Consider the following 17,247-nt stretch of genomic DNA (forward strand, 5'->3'; position numbering starts at 1 on the left):
GGACGTTCCGGGTCGGCTGTGGGATGCAGGAGCCTGGCCCATCCTCTTAAACATCACGTCTTGCCCCTCAGTGCCGCTCTGCTCACTGGGGTGACTCCGGCCGTAGCGGCGGTGATGTTGTGGTACTTCAGCTTCCTGTTGCTGAATGTTATTCGCCGTGAATGGTTAAATAGATTTGAGTGAGTCACTTAAACAGACGCCATGGATGTGAAAATAATTGTCTGGGAAGCCTGTGCCTGCCAGGTCGCCAAGTAATCCTCACACATCCTGTGACACAAAGCCAGCCAGAAGGAGTGTTTTCTCCCTGCTGCTCAGTTGGAAATATTTTGAGGGAAGGCAGCCCAGCTCCCTGTCCCATGTCCCTCCACTCATCTGTGTGGTCCTGTCCCCTTCCGGAGCAGCCAGCTGGGCAGGATGCTCACCTGCACTCACATCTGCATCCTCGGTGACAGCATCACTACAGCACATCCCTCAGCCCAAACTAACAGGGAGAAGGGAAAGTACGTAGCAGCAAGTTGCATGAAACTGTTTCATAGGATCAAAGGTGGGAAGGGACCTTGGAGGTCCCTGGTCCAGTACCCTCCAGCAGGTCCATTAGATCAGGTTGCTCAGGCCTTCACCCAGCCACATGCTGAATATCCTTAAGGATGGACATCCCACTGCCTGTCTGGGTCCAGTGTTTGACCGCCTTCATGATAACAGTTTTTTTTCCTAATTTGAATTTTGCGTTTCCCAGCTTGGTTCATCACTGCTTGTCCTGTCCCCGTGCACCTCCAAGGACCAGCAAGAAGTCTGGCTCCAGCTCCTCTCCACCCTCCTGCTGGGTGGTCGTAGGCAGCAGTAGGAACCCCCTTTGCTTTCCCAGTGAACAAGCCCAGCTCTCGTCCCGTCGCCGTATTCGTGACAGCCCGTTGTCCCCCGGCATTCCCAGGTCTTTGTCTGCTTCCCCGCCAGCTGGCCCAGCCTGTCCGGGTGCAGGGAGTCCCTCAGCCCAGGCTGGTTTGTTTCTTTATTAAATACAAGTTCTTTCAAGAATGGGGAAAAAATAAATAATTAGTCACTTAAATGAGAACTCAAACTGAAAATGTCCTCTTCCTTTCCCTGCATTTGTGCTTATTCTCTAGCAAATGCATGATCGTACCATTTCCCCCGGTGAGGCCACTGTGTTGGCTTGCTCAGAAATACCTGGAGCCTGGGGTGAAGGTATTCGCAGACGTGTTCATTTTCTCCTTTTCCCAATAGTCCTGAAGCTCTTAGCTCTGAGTCAGAAATGTGTACAGCCATCGATATGATGTGACCTTCCCCCAGCACATTCCCATCATCATGATTTTCTAATTATGCCTGTGACTGCCAGCTGGGAGTGTACAGCACCAGAGCTACCACAGCCATTGAAATGACTCAGTTAATGTGCCTAGAGTCTATTAAACAAAGTTTTATTTAATTAAGTAAGTCTTGATCTCATCAAAATCAAGAGGGAGCATTAGGGTGGCAGCATTTCCAAGAAATCATATTTGAATGGCAGGTGGTTTGCACTTTCTTTAGTATCTGGATCTTCAGATATAGCAACGTGCTGGTCTCACTGCTGAGTTTTGGGGCTGGCTGATCCCATGTTTGGGGCAGGGTTACGTTCCTGGCAAGCCAGCCGGGCTGCCACGAGCCCATGGGTGAGCACAGGGCGTTTCATACCACCCGACCTGTGCAGGTGTGCAGCATGAAGGGCTGCACAGGCAGAGCATGGTTGGGTACCTGTGAGCTGGACAAGGGTGCTGTGCACCCTGCTCCAGCCCTGCTGCTGTGATCAGGGGGCGGTGTCCAGCAGATTCTGAAGCACAGGGTGGTGAGGCTCACCTGCATGTCTTGGCTTCTTCGGACACTCTGGTTTCTGGGAGAGGAACCTGGTTGAGATCATAGACTCACAGAGTGGTTTGGGCCGGAAGGGACCTCCAAAGATCACCCAGTCCAACCCCTGAGAGGCCATGGGCAGGGACATCTTCCCCCAGCCCAGGTTGCCCAAAGCCCCATCCAACCTGGCCTTGAACACTGCCAGGGAGCCAGGGGCAGCCACAGCTTCTCTGGGCAACCTGTGCCAGGGCCTCACCACCCTCATGGTACAACATTTCTTCCCGATGTCCAACCTAACCCCAGCCTCGTTCGGTTTAAAACCGTTGCCTTGTGCTGGGGCCCCCAGAGCTGGGCGCAGTGCTCCAGGGGGGTCTCAGGAGAGCGGAGCAGAGGGGGAGCATCCCCTCCCTCGACCTGCTGGCCACGCTGCTGGTGATGCAGCCCAGGAGACGCTTGGCTTTCTGGGCTGCAAGTGCACCTTGCCGGCTGATGTCCCATTTGTCACCCACCTGTATCCCCCAGTCCTTCTCTGCAGGGCTGATCAAGGAGCTTTGCTCCAATCTGGGTTTGTTGAGCAAGGCTTGTGACTTGGAGATGCTGCTGCAGTGCAGAGAAAAGTTCTACAAGACACAAGTGCCTCAAGATGCTGCAACGATTGCACTGTTAGTGGTGGTGAGCTCAGAGCCGATTACTGGTGTTTGTGCACGGGAGTGAGGGCAGATAGCATCGTTGAGATCCCATCGGTCAGGCAGGGCTCAGAACTGCCCCAGCTGATTTGCTTCTCTTGAGTGCGGCATATGCTGTAGTTTCCTCCTCTCTCTGCCGAGTCAGTAGTCCTGGCAGCCTGGGAGACTCCTGTGAAAGCCCTTGCAGTCGTGGAGAGGCAGCCCTGGGGAGATGCTGAGACTCACCGATGAGCTCCATGCTCCACAGGGCTGTTCTCCCAGCGGGAGCTGCACGCAGATCGTGCAGGCGCGGATGGGATTTCTGTGGGCACAGAGAAGAAGGGGCTTTGCTTGTCCTTGGTTTTATTTGCAGATCCTGTGCCCCTGCCTGTTGAAATGTGTGAATTGCTTTACAGCCTCCTGCCAGTGCTGCGCTGCTCAGAGTCATTTCTGAGACATGGGCTGTGGGACTGAGGGAGGTTTCTGACCACTTCAGCCCCTGCTTTTTTGCCAAAAGCAGTAAATTCAGCCTGGGGAGCGAAGGCACACACACACTGGCTGTTAGTCAGGAGGTGCAAGTGGAAGACATGACCTTTTGTAACACCCTGGGGAGGGCTGGCCAGCGTGGCAGGGGCTTGGCAAGATCATCCCTTGGTGAGCAGAAGGCTTTTGGTGTCCAGCAGTGGTTTTCTCTCCACTACAGGAACCAGCACTGTGGGTTGTGTCTCCCTTCCCTCCCACTTTCTGCAGAGCGCTGGGTACAGAGCAGGTTAGGGCTGTGCAGGCAGGGGCACCCCAGTACGGCTCCCTGGCTCCCTGCTTGCCCGACCAGCAGCAGGGTCATTTCCAGGCTCAAAAACTGTGAGGAGAGTCCAATGGGGTGCACGGGGTGGGAGTGCTCCCAGTCTGGAGGTGGGAGTGCTCGCAGGTCTGGTCTCCACACACCGTGGGGCTTGGTAGCGGGTTTTAGCAGTGTGTCCAACACAGCCGTGTTTGTTCTTTTCTTTCTTCCCAGAAACAAAGGAGGAGCTGGAAGAGCTGATGTCTGACATAAAGAAGACAGCGAACAAAGTGCGCTCCAAGCTAAAGAGTGAGTATTTGCCTGCGATGCTGCTGTGGGGCTCTGCCCTCTGCGCTCCTGCCCTCAGCCACCGTGGGTCCTGTCCTGGGCTGGGGATGCAGTGGGCAGGGCACGTTGCTGCCCTGGGTCCTGCTCCCTGCGCCTGCTGCTCAGCACATCCTACTCGCCCCCCACAAGCAGAAATGCTGTGGGGCCCTGGCTGTCATCGCAGCGCTGTGCCAGCAGCAGCTGGTGTGTGGCTCAGGTCAAGACAGTTTTGGGGTGGTTTGCTCTAGGTAGGGAAGGGAAGGTTGCAGACGCATAGCCCGGTCTGCATGTCTTCTGGCAACCTGAGCTGGTGCTGGGGGTGGGTCACAGAGCTGAGGGAAGGGGCAGCCAGAAGTGGCATCTGCCACTGCTTTGTAAGGATCACCTGGGGTTGGGCGTCACCTTTCCTCCCCTTGGATCCTCTAGCTGCTTTTATTTGCCCTTTGTGAATTTGCCCCCTTATGCCCCAGTCCCAGGTTAGAGGTGAAGGAACGGTGCCATGAAGGCCTGGTGGGCAGACATTGGGCTCTCCTGGTGAGCCCTGGCTCTGAGCAAACCCGTAGCATAGCCAAAGCTTGGGTTGCCAGGACTGAGTGGTTGAAGAGGTGAGGGGTGCTGTGGGATTTGCAAGCCTCCAAGAAGAGGTGGCTCTTCCCCAGTGAACCAGGTTGCCATGGGCAGCCTAGGCAGGCGCAGCACTGGGGGGACCCATCCGGAGGGCGATAGTCCCTCTTCCCCATGCACCTCTGGCCGGGGCCAGGTGGTGCTGCCAGGTTTCTGGCAGTGTGCTGGCATGGGGCGTGCTGCCATGGGGCTTGTGCTTCTCGCTGCCCCCATCCTGCTTCCACTGGGCTGATCTTGCTTTTCCATCCCCAGTGTGGACTGCATCGCTGGTGGCTCTGCCCAAGGCGGTGTTGTATTCTGCTCGTCCCGGCTATCTTGGCCCCTGGACGTGGGCTCTCTGGGGCAGTTGGTGGGAAGAAGGGGGCCGTCGGGCTCAAGGATGGTTATCCTGTCTCATCAGCATGCCCTGATGTCTTGGCATGCCTCCACCTTGGGGCCAATGTGACTGTTTGTTTCCACCATCAGAAGAGTCAATCACTTTGACAAGCAGGGGTGAGAACAACACGACTGTCAGCCTGCCGATGGCCAGGGTTGGACTGGAGCACTCGGAGAAGCCCAGAAGCCCAAGATTGGACCCCAGGGGATTTAGGGGGTCGGTGAGGATGGCACCCTCTTGAGGCAGGAGACAGGTCACCACAGCACGGCTCAGATTTGCCTGCAGTGGTGTTGGACATCAGTATGGGATTTGGTTAAGATCATTGCAGGAGACCTAGCCATGTCTGAAGGGTGAGAGAGGAGCTGGTGCTTCCCCAATGGCAGCAGCATTCTCCCTAATCCCAGGGTTTCATGGGAGGACTCAGATATGGCTGGAGCCATTTGTTAGGTTCATCACCACTGGCATGTTCACGTCCCATGTGTATGCCAGAAGGAGACTTGTACCTCCATTGTCCCCTTGCTGCCCTCTGTGCTCCTGACACGCGATCTCAGCCAGACCCAGGAAGGAGAGCTAGGGGCCAGCTTGCCCGTTCCATAGACCAGGGGATCCCTCCCCATGGACCAGAGCCCCCCTGGCCATACTGGGGTTCCCTGGTGTCCAGGTGAGGACAGGGTTTAACCTGTGCAGAACAAAAATCCTTTCCCATAGGTGTTTTGTTCTGTGTTTTTTAAGGGGCTTTGAGAGCCTGAAGATTGCGGGACAGGCTCCGATTCTTGTTTCCTTCTTCCAGAAAAGGCTCACTGATACCGCATTTACCTGGAGCAAGAGATGATTAGTCCTTGTGCTTTGTCCCAAATCGCCTCGTGGCCAGCATGATCAATGAAAGAAAACAGTCAAGACTGATGAAAAACACCATCTGCTGACAACGAATTGACTTCTTTAGGACAGACATTGCTCATGCAGTGGCTAATTCTAATTACCAGCTTCTTGGGAAAATGTGATTTTATTAATTATCATAAATGCACAATGTTTGCCAATACTGTTCCTTGGGAACAGGGAACAGTTTATGACAAGTGTGGAGGAAGACCAGTTGCTGATGAAATATGCTGGGCAGGCAGCAGCCAGTGTGCTCGCAGGCAGGGGAGTGCACAGGAGAAGTGCCGTGGCCGTCTGGCTGTGTGGGATGGGACCTTTTGGATAAGCTCTAGATACAGACGCTTGTTCCAGGAGAGAATAGGAGGGAGTGCAGAATTTGTGCTGATGTTCTCCAGCACTTTGCTGGAGCATGCTGTGCTGTTGGACACCCTCTGCAGCACTGCGAAGGGTTCCCCAGGCCCACAGTCTTCCTTACGGCACTGCTGTTCTCTGCAGGGTGGTACTGTGGGGCCACCCATGCTAATCAGCACGCAGCAGAAACACAGATGCCCACCATGGTGGTGGTGGTTTCCTGCGCTCTGCTCTGCTGGTCTAGATGGTGATGGGGAGCCACTGGGCAGCTCCAGGGAATGGGGATCCCCTGCTGTAGGAGGAACCTGCCCCATGCTGGGCCCGTGGGACCTGCTCCAGAGTGGAAGGTGCTGGGGACAGCTGGGGTCAGAGAGCTGGGGGACATCTGCATTGGCAATGGGGTCTTCAGCCAAACACAAGGGATGCTACCAGCTGACACCTGGAGGTCTACGTGGAGATGTATCTCTGCACACAGGGCCAGCCTGCTGATGGGAGCTTTCTTTCAGGCTTTTTAAGTCCCTGATTTTATATTTTTAAATTAGCATGTCCCAAGCTGGCCTTGAGGAGCAGATTTGCACTGCCTTGCTCTGTGCCCTGCCCTGCAACCCCGTGCCCTCTCCCTGCCCAAACCGCAGTGGGATGCTGAGCAGGGCAGCACTCCTCCCTGCTGCGATTTATGGCCTTTGGGCAAGCGACAAATTCATCTTACTTAGTTGTGCTACCAGGTATAATTAAAAGGGCAAATCTTGGCTTTGCTGCAGAGGAACGTTCAGCAAGATGAAGCGTGTTCTCGCCAGCCTGGTGGGTCCTCCCTGTGTGAGGCCGAGCAGCTGGCAGACCGACTATTTTTAGGGTCCCTGGAGAAGTCTTGAGCTTTGGTATTTTGCAGAGACATTTTAACTCTGGGTTTCCTCCTCCCGCCTAGCGGGGGAGAACAGCACTCCATTTTGTTTGAATACCGGAAAGCGCGGCAACCAGACCTCAGCATTACATCAATTTTGTACTGAAATCCTGACTACCAGCCTGGAGGTGACAGGTGCTGCCCTCGACAGCACCAGTTCTCGGCTGGTGGCTAGGCACCGAGTGCTTCGCAGTAATGAAACGAGGCTTTGCTGCCCATCCAGGCTAAATCGCAGGCTGGAGTCAGGAGCTGGGGACTGCCCGGTTCCAGATGTTCCTCTGTTTGCAGGCTTCAGTCTTTTACAGTCCCTTTGCCAAACAATGCCTTTTACTTCTCTAAACAGCACAAAATAATGTGTGTCCTTCTACCCTGACCAGGTATTGAGCAGAGTATTGAACAAGAGGAAGGACTAAACAGGTCATCTGCTGACCTGCGGATAAGGAAAACTCAGGTGAGTCTCTGCCCTCCGGGAAGGGGAGGATGGGAAGCTGTGGAGGCAGCTGAGAGATCCCAGGAGGTGTTGGGAGAGGAGGGCTGTGCTTGGCTTTCGTGCAATCAAGTTCTGATCTGCAAATACCAGGAAAAGCAATGCATTTCCGAATGGATCAGTGAAAAAGCCAGCCTGAAAGGCCCGTGACATAAGTACGTGCAGAGGGAGGTGTGGGGCGTGTATCAGCTTTGTCCTTGTGTGCAAGCCTGGGTGTCTGCGTGGACATACGGTGGGTGTGTTTCTGCACATTCATGTTAAGCATCTCACTAAAGGTGGTTTCAACTAGAGCAAAAATACCCTCTGAAGGACCAGCTTTGAGGAGAGAACGTTTGCCTGCAATGTGTTCAGAAACCTGAAGTCTCTGTGTTTCTGCAGTTCCTGGAAGGATGCTTGAGCAGCTCGTAAATGAGACCAAGGGTTACTGATGCAGCTGGGTAACTCACCTAAAATTTTGCTTAAGCTGAGACGATGGGTGATCTTTCAGAGAGTACTGTGCAGGCCTGCAGCCTGCTGGAAAGGTTCTTCCCTGTTGGGCCTGTGGTTGCCCCTCCACTGGGCATCGATATGGCTTCGCAGCCCAGGAAATATTAGACTTTTGAAGGGCTGATACAACCCTATCTCTTGTTCCCATGAAACCACCCATAACTAGCACCTTCTTTTGGTGGGCTTCTTAGCAGGGTTTTCCAGGGGTAGAGGTGGAGATGGGGTGCTCCTCCCTCTCCTCTGCCCGGGTGGTCCCGAGGCTGCGCTATGCACAGTTGTGATGAACAGTCGTGCTGCTCGCACTTCTGTCTGCAGCCAAGACGGGGTGGAATATGTTTACTCTACAAGAGATGGAGGTTAAGGGACATGGGGCTTGTCCATAGGACTCACTAGAAACTGGAAGTCACTGACCCTGCTTTGAGCTGGAGGTTGGGTTGCATGACCTCCTGAAGTCCCTTCCAGCCTGAATTATGCTACAATTCTGAGTAACTCCCCTCCCTCCCCGCAAAGTCAAGAAATAGGTTAGAAATACTTGATGAAAGAAGTGTTAGAGTGTCTTGTAGAGAGGCTTTTCTGTCTCAGGAGCAGCTGATGGCAGTGGGAAGGTCTGATTGCTGCAGACGTCCCTGCTGGGTGCTGCTCGGGTCCTGGCCTGAGGCAGCTGGAAAGCGAGGGCAGGTCACGACATCTCTGTGATGGGCGCTGGTGGGAAGACTTTGAGAACACCAACAGAGAGAGCACAGTCAATGGGGCCGTGGCAGAAAGTGCCAAAAGAAGATTTCCATGGGGAAACAGCAGGCAGGCAGGCACAGCCTGGGAAGGCAGCGCAAAGTGCCAGGGGAGTGCCAAGGGAAAGGATGTTGAGGGGCAGCTGGGGACAGGGGAGATGACTGAGCTTTGTGCCCCCCTCATATAGCCTGCAGCATCTTCACAGAGTTCGGGTTAACTCAGAAGCATTTGACTGCTAATGACCTGAAGTCTCGTAAGACAAGGTTATACATGGTCTCCAGCTGCTTTTGAAATCAGGGCTTGAATTCCTAAATAACATGTACTTTCTGAAAGTAGGACATGCTTTTACTGATTTTCTGAAATCAGAGCTATGCAATTGTCTTGGACATCCCAGGATTGCAGAGCATGTTGGGATGGAGGCAGGAGAGACCAGCGCTGTGGCTCTAGAGGTCTCTGTTGGATCAGCCAGTGGTGCCAATTTATCTGGATCAGGCACCTTGGCCCCAGCATGCGTGCAAGACTTTGTGCTGACCGGAGCTGCCATATTCTGCTTGCGCCATGTGTGGGAGGGTAGGTGGCACCTGACACTGTGCTCACAAACATGTCGTTAACTCCAGGTTTTAGAGGAAAGTGGATCCAAAAGAGTGAATTTGCACTGGGTCGGTGTCTTGTGTTGTGTGACCACAGCATTTTTTTATTGAGTCCATCCGTTATCAGCTATGGCCTGAGCTCTAAAAGGTGAACTAGTTCAGCTTGATGAAATGGTACTAGATAGAGATTACTCATCTCCAGAAAAAGTGTACAAAGCAAGCAAGCATTTCATTTAGAGAAGGTATAACTTGGCCATACTACTCAGTAATGGGCTGAAAATGTGGGTTAATTCTTGTGAAAGAACACAATGTTTTATGGCTTCGGATCCTCCATCTGCCAGAAGGAAAGTCAGATGCTTGATTACATGAACTGTTTGACGAGAGCTTCTCCCATCATCCGCATAACACCCTCGGTGGAGCATCTCCCTTCCAAGACCTTTCTGGAGAGGTGTTGTGTCTGCTTGGTGTTGGCTTTGTGGTGTTGCCCCAGGCCATGGGCACGATGGAGAAATGTGTCTGTGGGAGTCTTCGCAAGTCTGGGGTGTGACCTGGCTTCTCCCTTCTGCTTACGCTGGGGTATTGCTGCCTTTGGGGGCACCAACGTGATGCTCCAGCAGACCCATGTTGAAGATGGGTGAACCTGTCCCTGCTGTACAAGAGTGATCAGATCCTGATGGCAGGATCAGGCCATCCACTGGCAGTTGTGTGCCTAAGCCATGGCTGCTGCACCCTGCCATGGGATCCGAAGTTAGCACTGCCCCCTCTACACTTACCTGGAGTCTAAACCTACTGGCTCATGTATGGGCTGAAAGTCACTTGTCTCCTGCAAACCACCATGCATCAAGGTGTCATGGGGCTCTCATGGGGAAAAGATCACCCTCAGGTGACCCCAGGTGCCTGCTCAGCCTGCAGGTCCCCTCGTTTCCAACTTCTCACAGGTGGTTCATGGTTCTCTGGACTGTTCTCTGTACTCTGCAATGTTTGGTTGCTTGGTCTTTGCTACAGAGGTCTTGTTGAAATGTTTATGCTTTGGGAAATGGCACAAGCACTTCTTTGTCCTCTAACTTGGTTGTGCAGAAGCAGTGAGCCTGGAGACCACTGCTCATGAGCAGGCAGTGTCCCATGTGTCTCCTGTAGGGACAGGTAAGAAGGAGTTGGATGGAATGAATGGAAGCATACACATGTAAGCAGCAGAGGGAATGGCAGAAGAAGGGTTACAAGACTGGCATGAGTTGATAGCACTTAACCCAAAAGGTCATTGAGATGCCAGCCTGGATACATGCAGCTTCTAAGAAGGCTTGGGGTGGAAAACCATTGAGCAGCTTATAGAATCATAGAATCATTTTGGTTGGAAAAGACTTTTACTATCATCAAGTCCAACCATTAACCTTGCACTGCCAAGTCCAACCACTAAACCATGTCCCTAAGCACCACATCTACACATCTTTTAAATACCTCCAGGGATGCAGACTCAACCGCTTCCCTGGGCAGCCTGTTCCAATGATTGATAACCCTTTAGGTGAAGCAATTTTTCCTAATATCCAACCTAAACCTCCCCGGGCACAACTTGAGGCTGTTTCCTCTTGTCCTATCACTTGTTACTTGGGAGAAGAGACCAACAGTCACCTGGCTACAAGCTCCTTGCAGGTAATTGTAGACAGCAATCAGGTCTCCCCTGATCCTCCTTTTCTGCGGACTAAACAACCCCAGTTCCCTGAGCCGCTCCTCATCAGACTTGTTCTCCAGACGCTTCACCAGCTTCGTTGCTGCTCTTTGGACCTGCTCCAGCACCTCCATGTCTTTCTTGTAGTGAGGCCTTACTCCATCACAGGAGGTGAGAGGACCTCTGAAAGTACTATACAATTTGAATCACTCCATAACTGTAAATCAGCTGTGCTGCCTAATGACCCTGAGGGGTGGAAGATCAGTGTTGCTGTCAGCTCCTGGCAAGCACAGAAGCTGCATCCCAAACCCCTCTGTGGCCATCATTAACAAAGAGTCCAGGAGATGTGAGGGGGACCTGTAGGACGTGTCACACACAAGTGCTGTTGGCTGTATGTCTTGTGGTACATGTGAGTTTGAGGCATGAGAAAATTAGTGAATCCAGGAGGGAGTGAAAACAGCTTTATTTTAAATTTATTTTTATTTAAAAAATCACCCTCCTGTTCAGTGCAGTCTTACACTGAGCTTTGCTGGCTCAGTTGCAGCACTCTGGTGTAGAGCTTCTTTGGTTCATGTGTATGTTTTAAGCAGCCTTTCCTGTCCTGGGTCAGCCATGGACTTGTGTGCTGAGAGCTCAGCAAGGCTGGAGATGTGTCCTCAGGGAGAGTCAATCTGTGGTGGCCAGGCAAACTATCTGCCGTTGCAAGGGGCCATATTGAGGGCATGCACGTTGGGTCCAGGGCACCCATGGGATGGCTGCATGGGTGGTGCAAGGCTATGAGCCTGTCACAGGTGTCTCGTCATTGCAGTTTCTTAAAATCAGTCTTCTCTGGGCTGAGGCTTTGTCTTCTGCCCCACCACGCAGGGTTGCTGTGTAGTTTTTACTGCAGGTTGGCCAACCTTCTGGTGATCCTTTGGTGAAAGAACACCTGGCAAGATGCAGTCATTGCTCCAGCAGTGGAATCTGCCTCTGCATTGCTGCAGAGCAAGCTCCAGTGCCTTGTCCTTGCTGGTCATACTGGAGGATGTTGATGAAAATGAGGCGTCATGGAGCAGAGAAGCAAGGCCTTGTTCTGCAGCAAAGATTGTGTTTCAGCAAACCATTAAACTGATAAAGACAACGGGAATTGCCAGTATTGCTCTTCAGCACCCCAAGGTGGGGATCCAGGCCATGGATCTGCTGCTCTTGCAGGAGGTTTATGCACAGATACAGCTCAGTGAAAATCCTCCTTTCTCTAAGCACTCTGCAGTGAAGCCAGATGTAGTTTTGGTGTTTATAATTTATCTCCTTTTGAGCCTGGGAAGCCACTCGTGAAGTCTGCTCTCCCATGCTGCAGTGCCAGATCAATATAGCAGCGACATTAACTGATCACCTCTGCAGAGGTGGCTTCCAGCTTGGAGCCCAGCGCCCTCCCAGCCCTGCACAAGCGGCAAGAGGCTGTCATGGTTGAGCCTGAGGCAGTGCGGAAACAGTCTGCTGCAGCACTGGGGCAAGAGAAAGGCTTGTCTCTAGAGCAAGAGGGAAGGAGAAGTGCAGGGCCATAGCCAAGCCAAAGCGAAGGATGGTGCAACAGCACACAGCAAAGCAGGACAGCGGCAAGTCCCTCTGCATGCCAGCTCTCCTGTCCCTGCCTGCAGGGATCCTGGCCTGGGCAGAGCTCTGCTCTAGCTGGGCAGTGTTGGGGGGAGTCAGCAGATCTCTTCACGGAAAAAAAGCTGTGCTGCAGAGACACTGCTGTGTGCTGACAGCAGCGCTGTGAAACCCCCACTGGGCTTTCCGCTCCGCTGTGCTCTTTGCTGTGTCCTTCAGGAGCTGTTTGCCATCTCAAATGCAGGTGCTGGGTGGCAGTGGCAGGGAGGTGGCAGTGGCAGGGAGGTGGCAGTGGAAGGTGGCTGTCCCTGCTGTTGGCTGTGGTGTGCCCTTATTTCCCGGGCAAAGGCACTACTTCTGCAGTGTGTAAGGAAAATAGAGGTGGCCAAAAATTGGTGCTGTGTAGCCCAGGGCTGTGAATTTTAGCAGGGTTGGATTTGCTCTGTGTTGAAGCTCTGTGGTTTGGACATTGTCCTGGCATGTTGGGAGAGTGGGATTCAGGGCTCTGCTCCCCCATAGAGTCATAGAATGGTTTGGTTGGAAGGGACCTTCAAAGATCATCCAGTCCAAGATGTTTAATGGTATTTTCAGACCCAGCATCACTCTCTGAGGGGTTACCATTAGAAACTGGCCACCGTTTGGACTTTGTATTGCTGATCACAACCTGGCAGTCCAGACAATTTTTCACCAACCTTATCCAATCTGTGTCCTTTCAAAGTGGCTATAAGGATACCATGGGATGCTGTGCCAAAGGCCTTAAACTCAGGGTGTGCACCACTCCCTGCTCTCCCCTTATCCACACAGCTAGTCTCATTGGAGAAGGCCATCAGGATGGCACAGCGTAGTTGCCCCTGGTAAATCCACACTGGCTGTTTCCAATTACAAGAGTCTTTCTGGGAGGATTTATTCAACGACCTTCCCAGTGACTGAGAGGAGGCTGAGGGGTTCCCCAGATCCTCCTCCCAGAAGATGTATGGTGTTTGCCGCCTTTTGCCAGTCCTCTGGAACCACCCACGATCGCTGCCGTCTTTGGAAGATCATGGAGATACCCTTTGCGGTGACATTGGCCAGCTCCATCAGCATGCTCAGATGCATCCCACCTGATCCCATGGACCTGTGTATTTCCAGTTGATTTAAGTACACCCAAAGCCTACACCCCTCTCCACGGGTAGTGTATCATGCCACTGGCCTCTGCCTAGAGGGCACTGGGAGGCCAAGGACAGACTTTACCAGTGATCACCAAGACGAAAGAAGAAATGGAAACCTTAGCTTTTGCCGTGTGCCTGGTCACTAGAGCTCCTGCCCCACTGAGCAGTGGGACCACAGCTTCCTTGGCCATCCTTAAGCTCTTTTGTACTTAGGGCAGCCCATCCTGCTGTCCCGCACACCGCTCCAGTTGAGCTCTGGCTCTCCCAGCTCCTCCCTGGGAGCTTGGGCAATGTGTCTGTGTTCTCCCAGAGCCCGGGGAACACAGCTCTCTGCTCCCACCTCCCTTCCCACATTTCTGCGTGGGATTTGGGATGAGTTGAACTGGAGAAGTGATTTAGATATGGCCGGTACTTTAAGCGTGGTCCTTGTGTAGGTATTTCTGCAACAAGGACTTCACCAATTTGTATGGACTTTGCTGTGAGCAAATCACTGAGTGAAAGGAGAAATGAGGAGTCAATTCCCCTGTTGTTAACATGTTGTAAATTAGGAGTAACTGAGCATTAAGATTATGGACTTTTATTCTGGCTTTGCTGTTGTCATCTCCAGACAGAAAAGCCTCATCAGACCTGGAGCTTTCACAGGAACGGGCTGTGTTGGAGCACGTGTCCCAGCCCATCGGGCAGGGCTGCTCTTCTGGCCACGGTCCTACTGTACCCGGTGGTGCTGGCCTCTTCCGCAGGGGCATGAGTCTGTCCCTCAGTGGCTGTCCCAAACTCCACAAGCCCGCAGCAAACCGGTCCCAGGGGCAGCCTGCCTGCTGGGCTGCTGCTGCACCAAGGAAAAGGTGTTCTCATGTTCTGAATTCCTTACGTGAAAACCGCTCTGTTCATCCCCATTTCACAGCAGCACCCTGCCTCGGTCAGCTCACCAGCAGCGGACAGATATGGGGGTCTTTGGGCTCACAGCTCCCAAGCGCATCTCCAGCCCAGAAGTGTTGCCGGTGATGCGGGTTCCCAGACATCTCGACAGTATTTTCCATGCTTCTCTAAGTATCAAATTTTAAGTTTGTCGCAGAGCAAAAGCTGCTATTTACATTCTTCCAAATGTCAGTACTTTCGATCCTTGTTATTCAGAATAGCTTTTGCTCTAGCTGCTTTTGGGTTTGGTTTATCTAGCCAGTGCGGTGGAAACATTCACCTCGCTTGGACTAGTTCAAACAGGGAAACAAACCCAGGGGTGGGATGTCTGCTCCCCTGCAACCCAGACAGGCTCAGCAGATAGGCTGGCACCCCCCCCCACCAGACTCCCCCAAGGGATGAGCGCTTCAGAAATGTCTTTCTCTTAATTAAAAACATTAAAGGCCATGGTCCCAGGTTTCAGTGTATGATTGGGGGGGGGGGGGGTCTCAAAGCCCCCTGTGGGTACCCAGAGCTGTATGAGCTCTTTGGAAATCCAGCTCGGTGGTTCGTCAAACTGGGCTTCTTTCCTCACATTTGGGGAGTGAAAAGTGAAACAACCCCATTTCCTAACTTTAGTTAATATTTTCTGTTTAATGAGCTTCTTTCAAATGCAAGGTACATTTTGATATGCTTCTTATTTACTCTAAATATTCAGGTAGTTTTATGTGATGACTGAAAGCCATTTAAAATACTTTTTCCAGCGCTTTTTGCATGAAACTCCCTGTTCCTTCAAAAATCAAATGCATTTTGTAGACATGTGGGATGCCTGTGGGAACATAAAATAACAATCTGACACAATAAACACTAAGTTAAATAACTTCTTAAGTAAAAGAGGTATAGTGTGGTATAGTGATTAGCAGAAAGGGGTGTCATTCAACACCCAGGCTATATTTGGCTGCAGATCAACATATGTTGATGCTTCTCAGCTGAATGAAAATGAACAGGATTTTAGGAAAACAATTTTGAAAAGGCAGAAGAGTCGCTTGGATGGCACATCGTATCTTTGCTGGATTTCAAGCCGTGATGCTTAGGAGTTGTTTTGACCTTGCTTTGGGCTGGGCACCCCTCGAGCAGAGGCCGCCTTCTGAAGCTGGAGCTGCCGGGGGCCTTTTGTGTGAGGTTTGCCAGCGGAGGAGGAATAAGATGAGCTGAGTCTGAGGCTCTGCCATAAATACCAAGCTGCTGCTTGCTTAGAATAGCTGCAAAGCAAACACAAGTATATCTTCAAGATGTCTCTAGTGCCGTCTCCTGGAGGTAGGGATGTGTTGGCTGGGACTGCTCCGGGTGTACCAACACACAGTAGGAGCATCTGAGCGCTGGTGTGCACCAGGCACATCTGACCCTGCAGAGACGCTGCGTTGCACCAGCCGGCCCCTGCAGGGGCTTTGAGAGCTGCTCCGGCTCAGCAGGGCTGGATGCAGCCCTTTGCTTCGGCTCTCTGTGAGCTGTAACTCTCTAAGGGCAAGCTCGGGCCATGCTGGTAGCCCTGAAAGTCCCAGGGGGATCACTCATCAGGAGTTTCTTCATTGTGTCAGTCTTTCTGTGTCTTCTTTCTGATCCTTTCTGAATATCCTCTTTTCCTATCCCTTTTCCATTGCCTCCTCTCCTTTTACCTTCCACCATTTCTCCATATCGCCTGTTGCTCCCTGTTCCCTGGGCTGGGCTGCACCAGCAGTTGGGGGAGCACTTCTTTCACCTACAGCGGTACTGTTGGCTGGTCCCAGCTTGCGAGTACCTGTTGTGTGTGAGAGTGATGCCAAGTGCCCAGGATGGGTGTGTGAGACGTGGCCGGTCCCATCAGTCACGTGCCGTTGCTTCTGCTGTATGGTTGAAGAAGGGCACAAGCGTTTCTTTCTTGACATGGTGTTGGGTTTGGCTTCACTTGAGACTTGTGCACCGTATTTGCTTTCTCTGGAAAGGGAGGCTTTCAGCCCTGCAGAGAAGGACTGGGGGATACAGGTGGGTGACAAATGGGACATCAGCCGGCAAGGTGCACTTGCAGCCCAGAAAGCCAAGCGTCTCCTGGGCTGCATCACCAGCAGCGTGGCCAGCAGGTCGAGGGAGGGGATGCTCCCCCTCTGCTCCGCTCTCCTGAGACCCCCCTGGAGCACTGCGCCCAGCTCGGGGGGCCCCAGCACAAGGCAACGGTTTTAAACCGAACGAGGCTGGGGTTAGGTTGGACATCGGGAAGAAATGTTGTACCACGAGGGGGGTGAGGCCCTGGCACAGGTTGCCCAGAGAAGCTGTGGCTGCCCCTGGCTCCCTGGCAGTGGTCAAGGCCAGGTTGGATGGGGCTTTGGACAGCCTGGGCTGGGGGAAGATGTCCCTGCCCATGGCCTCTCAGGGGTTGGACTGGATGATCTTTGGAGGTCCCTTCCAGCCCAAACCGTTCTGTGAGTCCATGATACTATGAAACTCAATTTCTGGCACATTGGGGAAATGGTTCATTCTAGAGACAGAAGTGTTTCAATGAAGGATGCACGTGATGCTCTGTCCTGACCTTCCTGGAACATCTTCAGGGCTGTTTGCTGTGCTAAGCCTGGCAGGTAGATCAGACAGCAAGTCATGCCCCAGGGTGGGTGCTCACACAGGGGTGAGCTTCCCCCTGGGGGCAGCCGCCAGCACTGGGGACGTCAGCGTGTTCAGCAGGACCCTGATGAGGTGTAACTCAAAGGTTTTCTGTCACGTTCCTGGAGAATGGAATGCAGCCTGGTAAGATGAGGGTGCTCCATGTGCCGGGGGCTGACAGCTCTGCCACACCGTCTGCCCTGGGCTGGCAGCTCTGCAGGCGGCCGCTCAGCCTGGGGCACGCGGTCACCCCCTGCATCGCCATGGGGCTGGTGCTCAGGGA

At 52.9% G+C, this 17,247-nt stretch overlaps 1 protein-coding gene across 2 annotated transcripts in view; it reads left to right on the forward strand.

The window, feature by feature from the left end:
* STX1A (syntaxin 1A) overlaps positions 1-17,247 on the forward strand; it is a 94,296-nt gene that overhangs the window by 59,325 nt on the left and 17,724 nt on the right. For both annotated transcript variants that reach the window (XR_012838433.1, XM_075771791.1), the window contains exons 4-5: positions 3,523-3,597; positions 7,121-7,194. Coding sequence is in view for 1 of the 2 variants with exons in the window: in XM_075771791.1 (XP_075627906.1) it covers positions 3,523-3,597; positions 7,121-7,194 (149 nt within the window). In the remaining variant the exon portion in view is untranslated. The remainder of the gene's footprint in view (positions 1-3,522; positions 3,598-7,120; positions 7,195-17,247) is intronic.

The sequence above is a fragment of the Balearica regulorum genome, chromosome 19 (assembly GCF_011004875.1).
Source record: "Balearica regulorum gibbericeps isolate bBalReg1 chromosome 19, bBalReg1.pri, whole genome shotgun sequence".
NCBI classification, from domain to species: Eukaryota; Metazoa; Chordata; class Aves; order Gruiformes; family Gruidae; genus Balearica; species Balearica regulorum.